The following is a 19,987-nucleotide window of genomic DNA, read 5'->3' as shown; positions in this document are numbered from 1 at the left end:
ATTTTTATCATCTAAATGTTATCATTTAGATGAGAAAAGCAAAGCATCTAAATGCTGAAAAAAACATTTGAGATGTTTTTAACATAATTTTAGATGTTTTTAATCATCTAAAAACATCCAAAAATAAATATTTTTACTATCATCTAAGGTAGAACAGAGACAGCCCTACAAGCATTTACATTACACCACTGATACTGATTTCCACAATCCATGGTTGTTTTGTTAATAAAGACTTATTTTTGTGCACTTTAACCACGGCATGGTTTCACGTTTTTGTTACGACCCTGAGCCAGTCGTAACAAACCTATTTGCACACAGTATGCAGATAGGTTGCTTGTAATATTCACTAGCAGTAAATATTGTGCAAGTGAATTGTCCATTCAGGATTGAACCAAAGAAAGCAAGGCAGTTGCAAGCATTTAAAATTGACGCTTTTGATGGATCAGATAGACTCAAGAAATTGTAACAGCAGCTAAATAAATGTTTTGTCATGGAGCCCAAAATTCGTGGTGGCGACCCTGCTCCTGATTAAACTTATCAGAGACTTGCTCTGTACTGAGCAAATCTCTAATAGCAGATGACTTATCTGCCACGTCCATCTGCTAATTGTACTTAATATTGTACAATAACCGAAAATAAAATGTAACTTCTACCATGAACATAGATTACTACAAATTAACCTGTGATTACACAGGTTAATTTGCTACTGCTACTTCTACTGCTACTGCTACTTCAGGTGGGCACCATAAGTAAGACTCATAATTGTTTCCACAGTAACCCTGTTAGGAGTTACTGTGGGACGTGCAGACGTTTGTCGTTTATCTATGAGTGGCAAAGTTTGCTAAAATCCATAGCAGGTACACAGGCACACCCACGTGCAGACGTTTCTCTGCACGTGACGTGATGCCTGGTGCATTTTAGGTATTGCCAACCATAGACATAAAAAAAAGAGTAGGTGGTCATGGACCGCTCTTCACTATTGTGACGTGACGGAGGGCCGCCATCTTGGAGTGGTTGACTGCTCCACTCAGAGTTACATGTTTGGCAGGCGCAATGACGTATCAAAGCATTTAATCAATAATAACTCTAAATACTGAACTGATTTTCACAATGTTTTGCTGCAAATCATAATTATCATAGCTACACATACAAGGAGATTGGGGGGGTTTTCAACTGGAATGAAGTGTTTGCTTTATATTTTATTGGAAAGTGTTCATCTGTGAAAGGGGTCATGTTGTCACGACTGAAAGGCCTATTGAAAATACTTAAATATTTAAATATTCTTGGTGGAGTTAACAGTAACTGTGTAAAACAGAAAAAAAAATTCAAATTTGATGTATGATGAGAATTTTACAAACCACACAACTCACAAAATTTTATATATATTTTAGTAACATATACATAATTTTAGAAATATGCATAACACATATATGGTAGAAAAGCAAAAACGATTAAATAATGATTAATACTGAATAATATACATTAGGCTATAAATATTTATATGCACAGGTATATATGCATAATATAAAAACATTTTTTTTCCCGTAGTGAATCTTTCTCTGATCAGACTCTTCCCACTTCTTTCTTCACATCTTTGTGAGGAAACCTTCAAAACACAGGAGACTGTGATGTGCATGGAAGAATTTTTCTGCCATAATCCAAGAGCACACATGTCTGAAAACAGGATTTCAGGTTTTATGATCTCAAAACTTTGAATACTTTTGCTTAGATTTTCATTTTGTAGGATTCATGTCTTCTCAAAATTTGTAATGCTTGTACTCAAAACTTCTCGCACTCACACTTAGGTTGCGTTCACACTGCAGCCTGAAGTGATCCAATTCCGATTTTTGTCAAATCATATTTTTTTGCCATGGCTGTTCACACTTCCAAACAGATGCGACCTGTATGTGTTCTCCAGTGTGAATGGAAAATGACCTAAAAGTTTCCCGCATGTACTGTAGAGGGTACATAGCATCAGCGTTCTCAGTGTTTCGCCAACCAAAGAAGTGCTCAGTGTTTGCAGAAGTAAACATGGATGCTCATGGTGGAGCATAGCTAACACAATTGAAGTTGTTGTCTGACTGCAGCAGCATATTAACAACTTAATCCTCATTGTAGTCTGCCTTGGTTATTTTTCTTCCCGTTTGTGCATATTGATAGGCAGAACAGTGGTATTTGTTCAGGTTGGATGAATAAGACCTGGACGTTGGGTTCCATTTGAATCGGATACGCATCAGATACATGATCCGTATCCAATTCGCATCAAATGGCCTGGGTCACATTCAAAAAGAATCAAACCTGTGTTGTTCAGACGATCATGAAAATATTGGATACAGGTCTCATTACGTCATAAAAATCGGAATTGGGTCGTTTCAGGTTGCAGTGTGAACGCAGCCTTAGTCTCTGCTTGGAATCTGCTCACTTTTGAAAATGCCTTTTGGCACCATCGCCTGGCAATAGAATTAAAGTCTTGAACTGGGTAATTTTGTTTCCTTCTAACAGGTGTGCCTGTGTACCTACTATGGTTTGTCGCAATCTGTGCCACCCACATAATATAAAGAGTAGACAGTGCATTGCCTGCTCTGGTGCAGGAATTATGGTGGCCATCTTGGAGCGGTCGTCCCTCTTACTTGGCTAAACTAAAATAGCAGAAGAAGCCTCAGCATTGCCGGTTACTTTTGTTCAGATCGACAGACTACTGACCTGAGATATTGGGGGTTAACATTTCACAAGATGGACATATTACTGTTTATATTTTGTGAATAGAATATTACTATACTGTATTTATGTCCACTGACAAAATGCCAGCTAATATTAGCTATAGTGCTTGGTGTAATACCGGGATTCAGCCCCCGCTATGAAGGCTAACCAAGATTTTGTAAATCTTAAAAAAAGTTTTAATTATTCCCTAACATTGAAACATTGATTTAAATCAGTGGTGCCCAAAGTGGGTCCTGGAGGCCGGCATCCCGCATGTTTTAGTTCTCTCCCGGGAGAGAACTAAAACACACACACACACACACACACACACACACACACACATATATATATATATATATATAAGGAGAGGGAGAGAGAGATACCGTAGTAATATTCTATTCACAAAAATATAGACAATAATATGTTCATGTTACTTGTGAAAATCTATCCCCGGAGCACTCATGTCAACAAAAATATCCTGAAGTGCTGAGACAACTTTTGCTGTTTTGGTTTAGACAAGAAGAAGGGACATCTGCTTCATGATGGTGGCCATATTTCCTGAGCTGAGCAAAAAATAGGGGGTCTACTCTTTATTAGGATAGTATTGTTGCGAGTCATACTCCTAATAGCCTAGCTGTGACAGTGTTGCTTAAAGAGATTGTACATTTTTATTCATAGGCTGTTCAAGTAAAAAGGAACACTAAAGTATAAAAATTTCAGGTTTCTTGTCTATAAAGTATAAGCCGGAGACACAAGTTAGCCTGGATTGCAGCTGTGAGATCCAAGGATATCACATTTAATCAGATATCAGCAAACATGTGTGTTTGCTTAATGTATTTTCATAAAGGTATGTTAACTATTTTATGTTTTGTTTCACTAGTGTGTGATGCTATAGTTAGCATTATATAGTTCATGTAAGTTTTGAATAGAAAACTTCACATTTGTCTATTCGAATGGCAGCTTAACAACTGTTGGGAAGCTGGGTTTTGGGTCTGTGTGGGTTCTGTCCTCTGTTATCCACCAGAGGGAGCCAGGGAGTTGCTGTTCCACTGGATGGTGGATCTGCTGCCTTATCAGACACATCTGCAGTTGATCTACCTCATCTGCCAGAGTATAAGAGGACCAATTGCCAGACCTCCAGTGTCTGAGCATTTACCTTCAATGGTACTCCAAGTCACCAGTGTCCTGAGCTCTTCTTGTTCTCCAAGTTTTCTTATTATCTTAAACTTATCTGTTGTGGTTTCCTTGATCTCTGTGGCTTCCTGGATAAATCTCCTCGTGCCACCCTTGTTTCTCCTTATGCCTTCAAGACTCTCTGTAAAGAATTCTGGTTTCCTTCCCTTTACTAGCAACACTCAACTCCTCTTGTTCTACAACAGCTCTGCGAAACCCATCCACTCTCCAGCGACTCCATCATCCAGCAGCACCTATTAGATTGCTCCAAGAATCATCCATTCCCAGCTTCAATATTGCTTCTCATACAGGCTCAAGCCTCCACTCACCTCCCCCTGGCAGATCATCTTCATCAAAGTAAGATCAACATTAATAATTTCCAGTGGTGGAGAAAGTACTCACAAAATGTACTTAAGTAAAAGTACAAATACACAGACAAAAATGTACTCAAGTAAAAGTAAAACTACCACATTAACATTTGTACTTAAGTAAAAGTAAAAAAGTACTGGCTTTTAAAAATACTTAAGTATTAAAAGTAAAAGTACTTGCTGAATGCATTACCTAATGGCTAATATCATTAAGTGAACTGATCGTATTTAATTTTATTACATCAGTAATGTGCCATTTTAATAAACAATGCCACAGATAAAGCATGTTTGTATTATGTTTACTCTCTGTAACATAGTTTAGACTTAGATATGTGATTCTATGCAGCATAATTTCAGGGATGGAAACATCTTGTCTCCTGTCCTAACATAGCATGAACTTCACTTTTTTTTTTTTTTGACACTAGTGGCTTTTTAAAAAATCCAACAGAAAGGGGGTGGAAAGAAGGTGGGTGGGGGAGGACATGCTACCAAGGAGCCACGTAGCAGAGATGTAGTCAAGACCACCTACCCAAGACCAAGTCAAGACCAGCACCCGCGCTACATGACACAAAAAAATTAAGTTTTACCAACCAAAATTGCTTCTCAAATTGATCTGAAAGATCCACATCCCCATAAAACACCTAGACATTAAATACTTAGAGCTGAAATAAATTTCATCAGCAAAGATCCGTCCAGAAGAATCGGATCGTTCCTGAATTTCATATCAATGCAGACTTTGGTCACAGCGTTGTCCCATAAATGCAACACCTCAGTCAACACCTCCACACAATAATTCAGCGCATGAGTGACAACTTTTTTTCATTGCAGATGCAACATGTGTCTCAGTCAGTACAGCTAGCTTTGCTAGCATCATGCCCACAGATCTTACCTTTCTTTAAGCTTTCCTTCCAAGTGACGCTAAAAGTTGGACAAAGTCCCCACCGTCTGTGAAAGCGAAGCGCTGCTGATTTTACATGTCGCCATATATTATGATTTATGCAGCGCTATTATATTTCTGACGATTAGACAAACATCTTCTCCCGCTCAGAGGAAACCACTGCGCATGTCTGGAGCTCCGCGTGCGAGTAAAGGTGGAGGCGATGGGTGACAACAGACACTAAGTCACGTTATTGCTTGGAATTTACGGCGCCACCTTAAGACCCTGAACGTCACATTTTAACGGAAAAAAAGCGCAACGCGACTTGGATGTAACGAGTAACGTGACGGTTTTGTAGAAATGTAGTGAAGTAGAAAGTACCCATTATTAAATCTAAAGTAAAGTACAGATACACGAAAATTGTACTTAAGTACAGTAACGAACCACCACTGATGATTTCTTTCAACTTCCCCGCTCAAGCTACTCACCTTCTCACCGCTCTGATTCCAGTGTTCCTGTTTGCTCCCGTCTCCAGAACCCCACATAAAGATGCACATTTTATTATTCACTATTGTTCAATAAACTTTATTTATTTTTCCATCGGCCTCCTGAAAGTGTTCTGTATATGGGTCAAAGACGTACATAAAGCCATGAAAACAAAAAAAAGGACAGAAGACAATTTGTAACGGAGTTGATACAATGCAGCCCTCCTGACAGAGGCACAAGATAGGATTATTGTGTAAATAAGAATGTTCTCAATATTGAATAACTAAAATGTGCATTTATCACGTAAGCTGTTTCTCTCTAGCTCTCGGTAAAGGTGGATGCTTTTTTTCCTCTGCTCCCTCCCTACACACCTTCGCCCTATTTGCTCTGTTTTTGTGTTGCTTTTTTGGAGCCTCTCTTTGCACATCCTCTGAATCTACACATTTTGGATCTGGTCAACCAGTGTCTCAATGAAATTGATTAAATTTTCTCAACAAAAGGAGTGGGCAAAGGATAGCCCACATGTCCTGCAGGGACATACCCAGCAGGATCCTGTATTTATTTGGATTCATGATAACAGAATTTATGCTGTTCAGAGTGGGTAGATACCTGGGATATTGACAAATTTGTGATGGATTAGGCCAGTGGTTCCCAAACTTTTTCTTCTGCACCCCCCAGTGGTTTCCAAACATTTTCTGCGCCCCCCCCATGGATTACAAATGGCTGTCTGGTTGAAACGACACGTGTGACGGGGGAGGGGGAGGGGCATCGACTTTTTTGGGGGCAAAATGAATGTACGTAGCTGATAATAGACACCAACATCGGTAGCCTACAAGGTACTTGTTAAGCTTAAGGTTCTGTATTGATATTAGCTAGTCATGTCATAGCCCCCTGCAATGACACGGTGCCCCCCTAGGGGACGTGCCCCACAGTTTGGGAACCTCTGGATTAGGCCAAATAGCCTCCAGCTGGCTATCTCAAATCTCCTGGAAGATATGTAAACAAAGACCCTATTTCCTATATCCTCCCCCCCTTCTGAAGACATCCGTGCAAACGTATTACTGGACACTTAAAGGACTTGCTCTTAGATAATACCACCGTATCACAGACTGTGCCTGTACGGCCTTACTGCAGACGCATCTCATTGCCACAGATGCACACTCCCTCATCCCACTGCCTTTACTGGGTCATGTTTGAATGTTGCTATGAGAATGTTGCTACATGTGCCTATTTTTTCCTGATGTGTACTGCACACATCAGGAAAATTGTGGGAGCAGGCAGACAGAGAAATGTCTGTCTAAGTGGAGTGGCAAGAACCATTGCTCCAACAAGAGAAATGTCCCTTGAAACAAGAGAGGATTGTGAAACATCTTGAAGAAGGTAACTCTTCATGCATGGTTGCTAAAACTGTGGGCTGTTCAGTCAGCTGTATCCAAGATATGGACTAAATACAAACAGCATGGAATGGTTGTTAAAGCCAAGCGTACTGGTAGACCAAGAAAGACATCAAAGCATCAAGACAAACAACTTAAAGCCATTTGTCTTGAAAACCGAAAAATTACAACTAAACAGATGAAGCATAAATGGGAGGAAGCTGGAGCCAATGTATGTGACTGAACTGTAAGAAATCGCCTCAATACAGGAAAGTTAAACGAAAACCAGTATTGACACCTAACAAAAGAACAAGACTGGAATGGGCTAAGGAGAGGCAATCATGGACTGTGGATGACTGGATGAAAGTTATCTTCAGTGATGAGTCAAGAATCTGCATTGGACAAGGTGATGATGCTGGAACTTTTGTTTGGTGCCGTTCCAGTGAGATTTATGAAGAGGCCTGCCTGAAGAAAACAACCAAATTTCCACAGTCCTTGATGATATGGGGCTGCATGTCAGGCAAAGGCACTGGGGAGATGACTGTGGTTGATTCTTCTATCAATGCACAAGTTTACATTGACATTTTGGAGAGTTTTCTCATCCCTTCAGTTGAACAGATGTTTGGAGATGATGAAATAATTTTCCAAGATGACAATGCATCGTGCCATAGGGGAAAAACAGTGAAGGCGTTCCTTGGAGAAAGACACATTTAGTCGATGCCATGGCATCACAGTCACACTTTTTTCCTCAGAATTGAGTGACTCCATATTTATTTCCCTGTGCTTGGTCGATAAATGTATCATTCACTGACTTCCACAATGTTTTCTCTTCATTTCTTTGAGTGTTCCTGAAAGCCAACAAGTTGCACTTTGAAATGACCTTATTGTATCATGTTTTTGATCTGAGTTTGTTTTACAGCATGAAATGTCTGAATGGGTACTCATCCAAGACTGGTGATTCCATACTTTTTGCCAGGGGTTGTATACATCTTCAGAACCCTCTCAGTATTGTAGCTACTGTGATGACTGATTATTTGAGAGGATGCATGTGTGTAAGTAAACAAGGATGAAACAAACATGTAAAAGAATGCTAAGTTTATACAAGATTCCAACTTTTCATGCAAGATTCCAACTTTTGCTTTGTTTCTGGTTTCCAACTGCATAGAGCAAGAATGGCGCACTGCAGCTCTCGAGCTACATGTGCCTCTGATGGATCCTTTGCGGCTCTTTGATACTCAAATTTCCCACACTCCTTGAAGGGTGCACTGGCAAAAGCAGTGTAACATGCAGTGCAGGTTGTGAAATTCTGCTAAGCTAGTGCTGCAAGTCTGCAGTAGTTATCAGTCTAGGATACAGGTGTCAAACTCCAGTCCTGGAGGACCACTCCCCTGCAACTTTTAGATGTGCTTCTGCTGCACCACACCTGAATAGAATAAATAGGTCATTGGCAGGACTCTGGATAACTTATCTACACAACAAGGAGGAGGTAATTAAGCCACTTGATTCCGGGGGTTTTGTACCTGTGGTACATCTAAAAACTGCAGGACAGCGGCCCTTGAGGACTGGAGTTTGACACCCCTGTTGCAGGAGGAGAGACTTTAGGTGATAGATGGAAGCTGAATCATAAGAATAAAATCTGTTTTCATGGCAACAGCTTTCATCAACAAACTGGTTTTGATCACATTAATGCAATCAATGCTGAGCGGTGATGCGCAGAGTAGAGTGGCAGGCTCATGGATTTGAGATATGGAGCAGTTTTCAACAGCCTCAGAAAGAAAAGGATTCCTCTGAGAGCTTAAATGAATAACTATTTATTAAGTGTTTAACTTTACTTTATTTGTTTAATCTTTGAGTGAGGTTTAATTTCATATTCAAAAATTTTAAAGGTATTAAATTGAATGCCCTTAAAAACTGAATATTAATGTTCAATATTAATGTTTATATTAAATACATTTATATTGAGCAGATGTGAATCCAGGAAGGTTTTAAAGAGGGTTAAAATGGTGTCAGTGATAATCTTGGTGTGTCACATCAAGATAATGTTTAAAGTACAGTGTAATTTATGCAAACATTAGAGGTCAGCACAATACTCTCAATTAAATAGATAAATCTGAGTAAATTGTCCTCCATGCTTCAAAAATGTTCTGCGTGAGACTCTTCCACATCTGCTAGCAGTGGTGGGAAGTAACAAAGTACAAGTACTTACAGTCAGCTGGGCAGACAGAGCTCAAAGTTTCCTGTATGTCTTTTTAAAATAAAAATTTCTCATTTAAATAGGCTTTTATTTTATAATTAAACATCAGATCGGGTTGACATTTGCTGGTTTTGTTCTAGAGGTGTCCCTCTCCCACCCAGAAGTGAGAGAAGTCGCTGGAAACAGAGTTTTTCATCATTGCTTAATGTCCCCAATTATTTCCGATACAATATTTCTTTTTGCAACTGCATAAATACAAAGTCTAAACTTGAAGCCTCTGGAAATCTACTTGCAGTAGATCAAACATGAACCGGATGTGAGCTTTTACTCTGAAAGGAGCTTGTAAATTAGGGTGTTGTAACGTCTTGTGCTGTGGTGCACGTGAAAATCGAGTGTGGACTGGCTTTACTGTCATTTTCTAAGAGGCAGCTAGCTTTACCACAGTAAACGGAGAGCTGCGTCCTTAATAGCAGATTTATTGTGGGAAACCAAGAGCGGCGGAGATATCAACGGCTTATAGCCCTTTGCGCCTTATATATGTATGTTTCCAGTTTTTCTTTTTAAACTTTATGGATGCGGCTTATTGTAAGGTGCGCTCTATAGTCCAGATAATATGGTACCTAAAACCTTGGTCTTTCCTCTGGTACACATTTTTTTTATATAATGTGTTGGGAACTAGGGTTTTTGCTCCTTGTGGGGATTTTCTGTTTGTCTGCTGTTTCACTTATCCACTAGATTTTGCCTAGAGGCTGCACTACATCGAGGGCATGTCTGCTGACTGGAGCACCTGTTATCTATCACCTCATAACCTAGGACAGGGGCCACCAACGCAGTGCCCGCGGGCCCCTTGTTAGTTGCCCGCGGGGCAAGTTCTAAAAATAGCCATTGTCATTAGGGAGCATTGCCAAATAAATTATTTAATTTAATATTTTTACATTGAAGTAGTAAAATTTGTTTATATTCAGAATTTAAACAAGCTAATTATTAAAAACATTTAAATGTAAATTTTTATGCATAAATGTTATCGGAGGGCAGCAGCGCCTGCAGTCCTGCTGCTCCCTCTCTGCCGACCTTAGAGCAGAGAGCAGCTCTAAAGTTTTTTTTTTACTTGTAGTAAAACAAAAAAAAGAAGAATTTCTGAAATTTTAATTATCGAACCCTCTTTGAAATTAACAAAATTGTGGAGAAAAAATATATATATTAAGTGTCAAAACATCTTGTACGTGGCGCACATCTGAGTCTGTGGGGGTCAAAGGGCACCCAAAGCTTAAATCTTATTGGTCCCTTTGCTTTTGTTTATTTGGCGGTTTGGCGCTTTTTCTGTAAGCTAAAACTGAATGAGCGCAGTTTGAACCTCCCGTAGTTCTAGGAGCGGTTCGGATGCCGGTTGAGCTTTTTACCGTGTTCGGTTCTGACGGGTCGCCGGTTCTGAGCTTCTTTGATGTTTCCCGAACCGGAGAGTTAGCGGGTCACCCGTTAGCTGACATCTGCCGCTCCTACTTAGGGTCACGCTAAGACTGCGGGTTAAACAATTTAATCTAGTTAAAACGTTTCCTAAAAGAGTAAAAACTGAACAAACATTGTTGCTTCACCTTCTCCTCCTCTGGACGTCTGACACCAGAACCGGGGATCAACATCCTCCTCTTTCCGTGGATCACAGGTCAGCTTCGCTTCCATGTCTTTATTTGTATTTAGCATCGTTTGTGTTAAAAAAAAAGGCTTCGCTGCTTTAGTGGTTTAAGTTTGCGCTGGTTTTGTGCGATGCGCACATGATGCGCTCTTACAGGTCAGGTGCAGGGATCGTTTTGTGCTACCTTACAATCTGTCTGATATTTTTTTCTCGACATCTGGTGTCAGCCAGCAGATGTCTCTGCACAATTTGTTAATAGTAAAGAGGGTTGGATAAAAATATACAATAACTTTTCTTTTTTTATTTAAAGGAAAATCTCACAGTGCGTCCAACAGCTGCAATAATCCGGACTGTCAGTCACTTGTGGGAAATTTAGAATCACACAGAAAAGCTAAGACAGGGAATCAAACTTAAAACTGAACTAAGAACTTCTGATCACATAATAAATTAACCATAGCTGCCATGGTAATAATTACTGATAACTATTGTGAATACTCCCTAACATTAATATGATTAGACGGCATGTATTATTGTTATAAAGGGTGAGCCAAGGAAAGTAGCCCTTCCTGTTGCTCTGGACCCGTGAAGTCGCTCCCAGGCTGCAAAAGGTTGGTGACCCCTGACCTAGGAGTATATGAGGAACAGACTGCCAGCACTTGGATGCCTGAGTGTTTGCCAATTATGGTGCTTTCCGCCCCTCTGAGTCAGCTCTCTGAGTTTCTCTGAGATGATTTCTAGTAATATTTTCCTGTTGCCTCAATCTCAGATGTTTCCTCATGACGCCGCGTATTTTACCCACTGGTTGCCTGAGTCCCTCTCCGCCTCTGCTGAAGAATTGTTGACAGTTCCTGGTTTTACAGCTGGCAGTCGGATCGCTCCTCGCCTCTCCTTTCAAGAACTTACCTGTCCACCCTCCAACGTGGCCTCTACTATCTACCTCCAAATAACTTGCCGTCTGGACCTCACACTGGAACCTGGATCATCTCAAGAACCCCTACAAAGAGACCACAACCCTGGAGACCCCAGTAATTCCCCCCTGGCGGAAACACATCATCACACCAAGTAAGGTCAGTCAATTTTTCCTCTGAAGTTCATTTGTCCAATATCCCTTCAACTCACCATCTCTCTCCCTTTGTCTTCAGAGTACCAACAACTCAGACTTACATCCACAGGACAAGAACCACACAATTTCATATTTTGTCATTGTCAAAAAAAATTTTTTTTCCATATTTGTTAAAGCTGTCGCCAAGTTGTGACAGTTTGCTATGAGAGAGATAATCTGTAAAAAGATCAATCTCCACCTCCTCCCATACTACTACTGTAGTAGTACTCTAGTACCTAAAGTAATGCACTGTTCCAGCCAAAAAACAGAACCAGGAGGATGGTCTTAGTGCTGTCAATCATCCTCATTCACTCACTGCTAAATGTGCTAATGGTGGAAAAACTTATCGTTACAGGAAAGTAGTTCATCTGCCATCATAGGCAGTTTTGCTAACTAAACTGAGCATTCACAACAGGCTATGCTAGCTGTAGCATGGCACAGAGCAAGGGGAGTGAGGAGGAGCAGCCACATGAGATTGTGATTGACAGCCCTAAAACCCGCCTCCTGCCTCCTAGCACTGGGAAAAGGCAAAGGAAATACATTTTTCACAGATTATCTCCCATGGCATACTGTCACAACAAAATGACAGTTTTAACAAATATGTAAAAAAAAAAAAAAAAACTGTTACATCCTGCAGTTTTAATTTCACTTAGGAAAGAGCAGAGCTTTCCTAAGTGAAATTAGGAATGCTTTTCTAATTAGAAAGGATGTGGGCTAGAGCTGCTGCTGACTGACTCATCTGTTGTTGTAAGATCCCTTTCACAGCAGCATCCTTTGCAATATGTTTTCAGTTTTTAACTGTTGGAATGAAGTGGCTGAAAATGTTTTTGTTATAGTTCTATTTGATCTCAGCTTCAAATGGTGATTAAATTTTCTCTCATATCTTGACTTTCTAGTGAGTTTCTTGGTAGTAAAAGGTGGTAAAAGGTACAGGTACAAGTTAAATATGAATATGTTGGTAATTTTTTTCTTTTAATAATAATAATAAATTTAATTTATAACACACTTTTCATTAATAAAAATCTCAAAGTGCTACATGGTGGAGCTAAAAACAAATCAAATCAACAATAAAAATAATGACAGTCATTTAAAAGTGGAGTAGGTTTGTCTAAAAAGAAAAGTTTTCAAGTCGGTTTTAAAATCGGACGATAATTGCAGGGCTCTCAAATAGTCTGGGAGAGAGTTCCATAGATGAGGAGCAGCCACAGCAAATGCCCGATTACCCATAGCTCTTAGCCTTGATTGAGGAAGATGGAGAAGATTACAGGCTTGGGATCGTAAGAATCTAGAAGTTGAATGTGAAATAAGGAGGTCCTTCAAATAATCCGGTGAGGTTCCATATAGACAGTGATGAGTGATAAGTGCAATTTTATATTGAATCCTATAAGTTACAGGAAGTCAGTAAAGCTTGTAAAGAGTAGGTGAGATGTGATCAAATTTACGAGCTCTCACTAGCATCCTGGCAGCCTGAACATACTGAAGCCTCTGAAGGTGTTTTCTGTGGACTTCAATAAACAGCGAGTTACAGTAATCGAGCCTGGGAGAGACAAAGGGATGGATGAGGGTCTCAGGATCAGAACGGGAGAGAGATGAACGAATTTTGGAAATATTGCAAAGATGAAAAAACAGGTTTGAAACAGGTGCTTAATGTGATTTTCAAATGTGAGATGAGAGTCCATTGAAACTCCAAGGTTTGTAACAATGGAGGAAATGAGAATGTATGGTCCAGAGAATGAAATACTCGTCAGAGTCAAGGATTGAACCTGGCAAGGCATTCCGATCGATATGGCCTCAGTTTTGGAACAGTTTAACTGAAGAAAGTTATGGTTCATCCAAGTCTTAATCTCCTCCAGGCAGGATGTTAGCGCAGTAAGTGAAGGTGATCCTGTTCTAATGTAAAGTTGTAAATCGTCTGCATAACAGTGGAATGAAATGTTATGCCGATTAATAATTTTACCTAAAGGCAGCATGTAAAGAGAAAAAAAGCATAGGCCCTAGAACTGAGCCCTGTGGGACACCACAGGACACACTAACAGCCTGGGACTTGGAGTTGCCAAGGCAGACACATTCCAGCCTATCAGAAAGAAAAGATTGAAACCAATACAGGACAGATTCACCCAGACCGACTTCCGCATGAAGACAATGTAGGAGAATGTTTTGGTTCACAGTGTCAAATGCAGCAGTGAGATGAAGGAGGACAAGAATGGAAGTACCGCCAGTATCAGCAGAAAATGAGAGCATCATTAGTAACTCTTAGCAGCACAGTCTCAGTACTATGAGCAGGATGGAAACCAGACTGAAATTTGTCATACAGAGAATTTCTTTGAAGGTGGCGCTGGAGTTGGGCAGCAACTGCCTTTTCCAGCACTTTAGGAAGAAAAGGAAGATGAGAAATAGGATGATAATTGGAAAAGGAATCAAGGATCCAAATGGGTTTTTTGTTTAGAAGGGGTTTAATGATGGCAGTTTTAAGAGACAGAGGGACATGGCCGGATTTCAGGGATTTATGTATAATTAGAGTAATTAATGGGCTTATCACAGTGCAATTTGATTTTATAAGTGAGGAGGGAAAAGGATCAAGTGCACAGAAAGAAGGTTTCATTCCCTTAAGGAAAATCTCTACCTCGCTTTGAGCAACGTCATCAAAGCTCAAAGCAGTTCAACCCAAAAGGCACAGAAGCAGAGGCCAGTCGGGAATCGGAGATACCAAGAAACTGGGATCTGATTGAATTGACTTTGTTTTTGAAAAATAACAGAAACAAATTGCATTTTTGAGTCATATCTTCAGCATACATTTGTTTGTGGGGATTAAAGAGGTGATGTAGAAAAAAACGGCTTAGAGTTTCCCAGACAGCTATTGATAATGTTGGAATAATTCTTGGACCGCGCTTTCCTGAGGGAAAAGGCCTACTCTTTCTGATGTTCCCTGTATGCCTGTTTCTGAACAGAGAGACTGGATGATCTTACACGTCTCTCAATGGCACGACCAGTGGTTTTCATATTCCGCAGCTCACTAGTATACCAAGGGGATGAACGGGAGAAAGACACCAGTCTCGACTTAAGAGGAGCATGGAGCTCCAAAAGCTCCTGGAGAGATTGATTGTAATAGTTCACAAAATCACTGGTGATTAATCAGGTGATTAACAACAGACAGAGAGTGAAGGTCAGAGGACACAGCCTCAGTGGAAATGTTTTTCTGATCACGGAACTGAATAAAACGTTTTGTGTCCGGAACAGACAAACTAGAGGGAATTTCTAATTAGATGACACTATGGTCAGAAACACCCAGATCATAAACAGATAAGTTCCTATATTAAGAACTGGATAGAGAAACACTTTACAAATGTGAAAAATTGGGTGCAGTTGATTATGTTTCTTGGTAACTTTGAAATCAACTTAATAAATCCAAACAAAGATACAGGGGATTTCATTAACACCTTGTACAGTATTAGCTTATTTCCAAAAATCACAAGACCCACTAGAACAGGGGTCTCAAACTCCAGTCCTCAAGGGCCGCTGTCCTGCAGTTTTTAGATGTGCCACAGATACAAAACACTGGAATCAAATGGCTTCATTACCTCCTCCTTGTTGTGTAAATAAGTTACCCAGAGTCCTGCCAATGACCTAATTTTTTCATTCGGGTATTCCATAAGTTGCAGTGCAGTTACCCTCCAGGACTGGAGTTTGACACCTGTGCACCATTATAACAGTTCACAGTGCCACATTGCTTGACAATGTCTTTCCAAATGATTTAGAAAGCAAATTACAAAGTGGATTATTAATAAATGACATCAGTGATCAAGACTGATGAATGTATAGAAGCAAAACTGGAAATTAATATACAAAGAAAAGGATGTTGATAAGGCTTATGAGGAGTTTTTGAGAGCATTTATGATTCTTTATAACAAGTTGTTATCATAGAGTTGTTATCGTTTTTACAGTGTTTTTTACACTGTAAAAAACAGAGGCACAAAAATAATCAATGGGACCTCAAAACATTTCTGGAACCTTTTTGGCCCCCTGACCTCTGCAACCCTATTCCTATATTATGCAAAATCACAGATAAGCAGTTAAAACTATGCTGAATATAGTGCAGTATTAGTTTATGTATGATTTGAGAGTCTCACCTGCCTGATGCCAAGCCGATAGGCCACAATTCGATCCACAGAATTGGGCTCCATCTGAGTCCATTGAAGTTTGAAGCCGTAGACTTGAGGTCTGGTCTGCCACAGAGCATTGTAGGTATCATGATAAAACTCTGGTCTGTAGGCTTTCCCTGAGGAGATGTAGGGGTTATGGATCAGAGAGGGGAACAAATAGAGACACCAGTTAAACAAGAAGACACAAAAAATGTATGAAAAAACATTTGGGCATTGTTGAATTTAAAAAACCCAGCCTACCATCTATTTTCAGTGTGACATTAACACAGCTGTGGTGGATCTGTTAGATTCAAGGTTCTCTAGTGGGATGCATTTTAAACAGGTTATCACTTCTGAACTTACATTAAGATGTACTTTGTTGATCTCAATTTGTAAATTGTTATCAGCCATTTCTGGCATGAGTGGCAGTGAATGCGTCTGCTGCTCCCCAGCTTTTTTCAAGTCTTTTTGGTAATTTTATTGTTTGAAGACTTTGCCTTTTCTACATACATGCCAGTCATTTATTAATTCAGTCTCTTATTCACTAAGCTACCTAGCACCCGTCTCTGTTTTGTTTGAACAAAGATGATCAGTTTACCTGCTGCCACCATGTCTCTGGCAACTATTTGGTGCTGTTATGTGTGTACTAGCTTGATGTAATGTCCTGTTTGTCCTATTTGACAGTGACAGCATTGCTGCAGTACTCTGCTGTTGACCTTTATAAGATCTGCTTACATATGCATGGGTCACCACCATTATTTCTGTTTCTACACGACAACATTATCCATCTGCCCCATCGGAAATACTCATCGATCTTCGGATGTAATGGTTCCAACTCCATTAAATCTAAATCTAATAACTCCTGAGAGTTAACTGGACAGTTAACTCTGTCCAGGGGACAGAGTTGGAAAAGGGGATTCCTTCCCCTTTTCAGAGGACATTGATTTGCTCTAACTGAAGGAGGAACAGTTTATTCTGATCTCTCTTGTCCTTGCTGATAATTCTACCTGTGAGTTATTTTAAAGACAGTTTTTATAGTTAAAATTACATTATTGACATCATAACTGGATTACTTCAAACCTAAGGACTGTGGGATTTTTTTTTTACTTTTTACAAGATGCCTCTGGTCGACACCGAGAACAACAGCAACAAAGACTCCAATCAGTAGAAACAAAGATTCATTTTCTGGAGAGGACTACTGAGCTCAGGTTTCCACCCAGGTTCGACCCTCCACATATCAGGAACAACCTAATCCAAAACAAACTGACAGAACATCAACTGGAGTCAGAGTGACTGGCCTCCACTCCTTCATTGAAGTCACAAAACACCTCTGAAGAAATGTCTTCTCCAGGAGCAGAGTTTGTCAAATGTACAGATGTACAGATGTACAGATGTAAATTTATTCTCCTTCTTGGTGATCATATAGCAGACTTTACTTCATCTAAGCCACATGGCTCTGACTCCCATGAGGATTCACCATTCTGCGTTTCTAAGGTCTGAAATCTGGGGTCCAGCCTTTTTTTTTTTTTTTTACATCTGTCTTCCTCCAGAATGCGTCTGGCCCCCCAGTGCAATGAATCATGACATTGCATGTCCAGATCACAAGAAAATTCACAAAAAAAAAGAAAAGTAAAATACAGTCAAACCTCACACTGATCCACTGATCCCCACTCTAAAGCAACCTTGATGTCAGGAACTATCTGCCACCAACTCACTTAAAATGGCTCTTTTAAATATAAGATTTGTATTAGCTGAAGGTCTATTCATAAATGATATGTTCTTGACAGAAACATGGTTGGATGACAAAACTGAATCACCTGTACTAATCTAATCACCGTCTCTTAGTTACAATTTGTCAAGTGAGTGTAGAAAACAAAAAAGGAGGAGGGGTGGTCTCCATATCTAATAATTTAATCAATTCTTATGATATCCTCTTAGGTCATTTGACCTCTTTTGAATATTTAGGTATTCAGGTAAAAGACTGTAAATGAAGTTAAACACTAACTTTATGTGAAACTCCAACATATGTAGAAAATTTCTTTATTGACTTTAATTAACTTTTATCTCTTCTTTACATAAGTCGCTGTATCTCTTATATACAGCAACTTCAACATCCAGCAATTATTGTATGTTGAAGTGTATTTTACACTTCAAACAGTGTAAAAAACACGTTTTGACAGGAAATAAGAGTAGGCTTGTCTTCAGGCTTGATAAGCCTGAAGACAGAGGGGCAAAAAAGCTGTGCGATATTCTTGATCATTTTGGTCTAATTCAGCATATTAACCAAGCAAAGCACAATCAAGGTCACACACTGGACCTCATTATCAGTAAGGGTGTGGATATTTCCAATGTCACTGTAACTGATCTCACAGTGATCATTTCACTGTAACCTTTGAAAGCACACTCAACATTGACTTGCTTAGCCAAACAGCTACTATCACAAAATGTTCTTTCATAGAAAACACAGCACAAACTTTCAATCAAATCTGATCTGCCACCGTTCCCTCAAGCTGTAGCCACAGGCATAATTCCCAGGGGGTCAGGGGAGTCCAGACCCTCCCAATCTTGAAAAAATCTAGAATTGTTCTACCCAAAGAAATCATGAAAGAAACCAATATAAAAAAGGAAATAGAAACAAAGAATGGAATCTGCCATTCATCTAAGAAAAAAATAAGAATCTTTAGGCTCCCCTACCCCACTATTGTTAGAACCGCTGAGATGTGGAGCTAACTGTTGGCTGAGGCTCTGCAGTACTAACAAAAAAAACCCTCCCGTAAGTAAATACTTAAAGCAAAAGACATGTAACATGTTTGATTTACTTTCACTGCTCAATAGGAAGAAACACACTGACAATAAACAGTTCGTTATTTCATTACTTTGGCTGAATCTGGATAAACTGCCACCTTATGCTTTGGAAATCAAAACTAGCAAAACTGCTACATTGCTTTCCTAAACTTAGCTCCTTTTTCTGTCGAAGGTAGCCAATATTTCAATTATATTTAACTCTCTAACTCTTACTTTAATAAGAAGAGTTTGAAACGGGAGGCAGCGGCTGAGCGTTAGCACTGGCCGACACTTCTGTATGGGAACCGAGACCAGATGGGCTTATAGCAGCTGGCAGTAAAACAAAATGAAGTATGCCTTTATTTCTTACCATCTTCAATGTTGAGCAAAATAAAATAAAATCTGAATATTTGTCTAGAAAACTCTGGTGCTGACTTTTAAGTTTAAGTTATACTTCCCAGAAATTCAATTCCTACATATTTATAGGTTTTAACATGACCCTCGACCCCCTGAAAAAAAAGAAGTTTAAAGCAACTTAAGTAATCATTTAAATAACACATGATTTGTATTGAGAACCACTGCAATAAATCAATATTTATGAGGAATTTTATTAAGTGGAGTTACTTATTACAACTTGTTTTTATTTAGAGCCTTAAGTTTTTGTAAAGGTGTAGCAGAGATTAGATGAATCAAACTCATATCTAAGCAACAGTTTGACTTCTATGGGTCTCAACAGGTTTACTGAGAAAAACACTTTGGTTATTCATTGCTACTTACTAGTCATTTTTGAAGGTGCAGCTTGAACGAACACACACACGCACACATGTTTGTGTTGCTATCTTTGTGGGGAGTTTCCATTGACTTCCATTCATTTCTACAGCCTAAACCTTACCTTTACCCTTTTCCTAACCCTAACCAAAACTCAATTCATACCTTAGCCCTAACTCTGACCCCTGACCCAAAAACAGGGTTTCCCCTTGTGGGGACCAGGCTCCGGTCTCCACAAGGAGCAATTGGTCCCCACAACGTAGTATATGTCAGGAAAATGGTCCCCACAAGGTATTACAAACAAACGCACACACACACACGCACGCACGCACACACACACACACAAACACGCACACACATGCACACACGCACGCACGCACAAAAAAATTAACC

The 19,987-nt window shown here is 39.6% G+C and overlaps 1 protein-coding gene across 5 annotated transcripts in view; it reads right to left on the bottom strand.

Annotated features, from left to right (window-relative positions):
- LOC103131472 (MAM domain-containing glycosylphosphatidylinositol anchor protein 2-like) overlaps positions 1 to 19,987 on the bottom strand; it is a 76,414-nt gene that overhangs the window by 54,068 nt on the left and 2,359 nt on the right. For 3 of the 5 annotated variants that reach the window (XM_016666680.1, XM_016666679.1, XM_016666681.1), the window contains exon 1: positions 16,035 to 16,181. In XM_016666680.1, coding sequence (XP_016522166.1) covers positions 16,035 to 16,094 — 60 coding nt within the window. In that variant the 5' untranslated portion in view covers positions 16,095 to 16,181. Of the gene's footprint in view, positions 1 to 16,030; positions 16,182 to 19,987 lie in introns of those variants that run through there. The other 2 variants (XM_016666678.1, XM_016666677.1) reach the window with 2 other exon arrangements.

Source organism: Poecilia formosa, unplaced genomic scaffold (assembly GCF_000485575.1).
Source record: "Poecilia formosa unplaced genomic scaffold, Poecilia_formosa-5.1.2 Scaffold771, whole genome shotgun sequence".
Taxonomy (NCBI): Eukaryota; Metazoa; Chordata; class Actinopteri; order Cyprinodontiformes; family Poeciliidae; genus Poecilia; species Poecilia formosa.
This window is presented reverse-complemented; position numbering and strand designations above follow the sequence as displayed.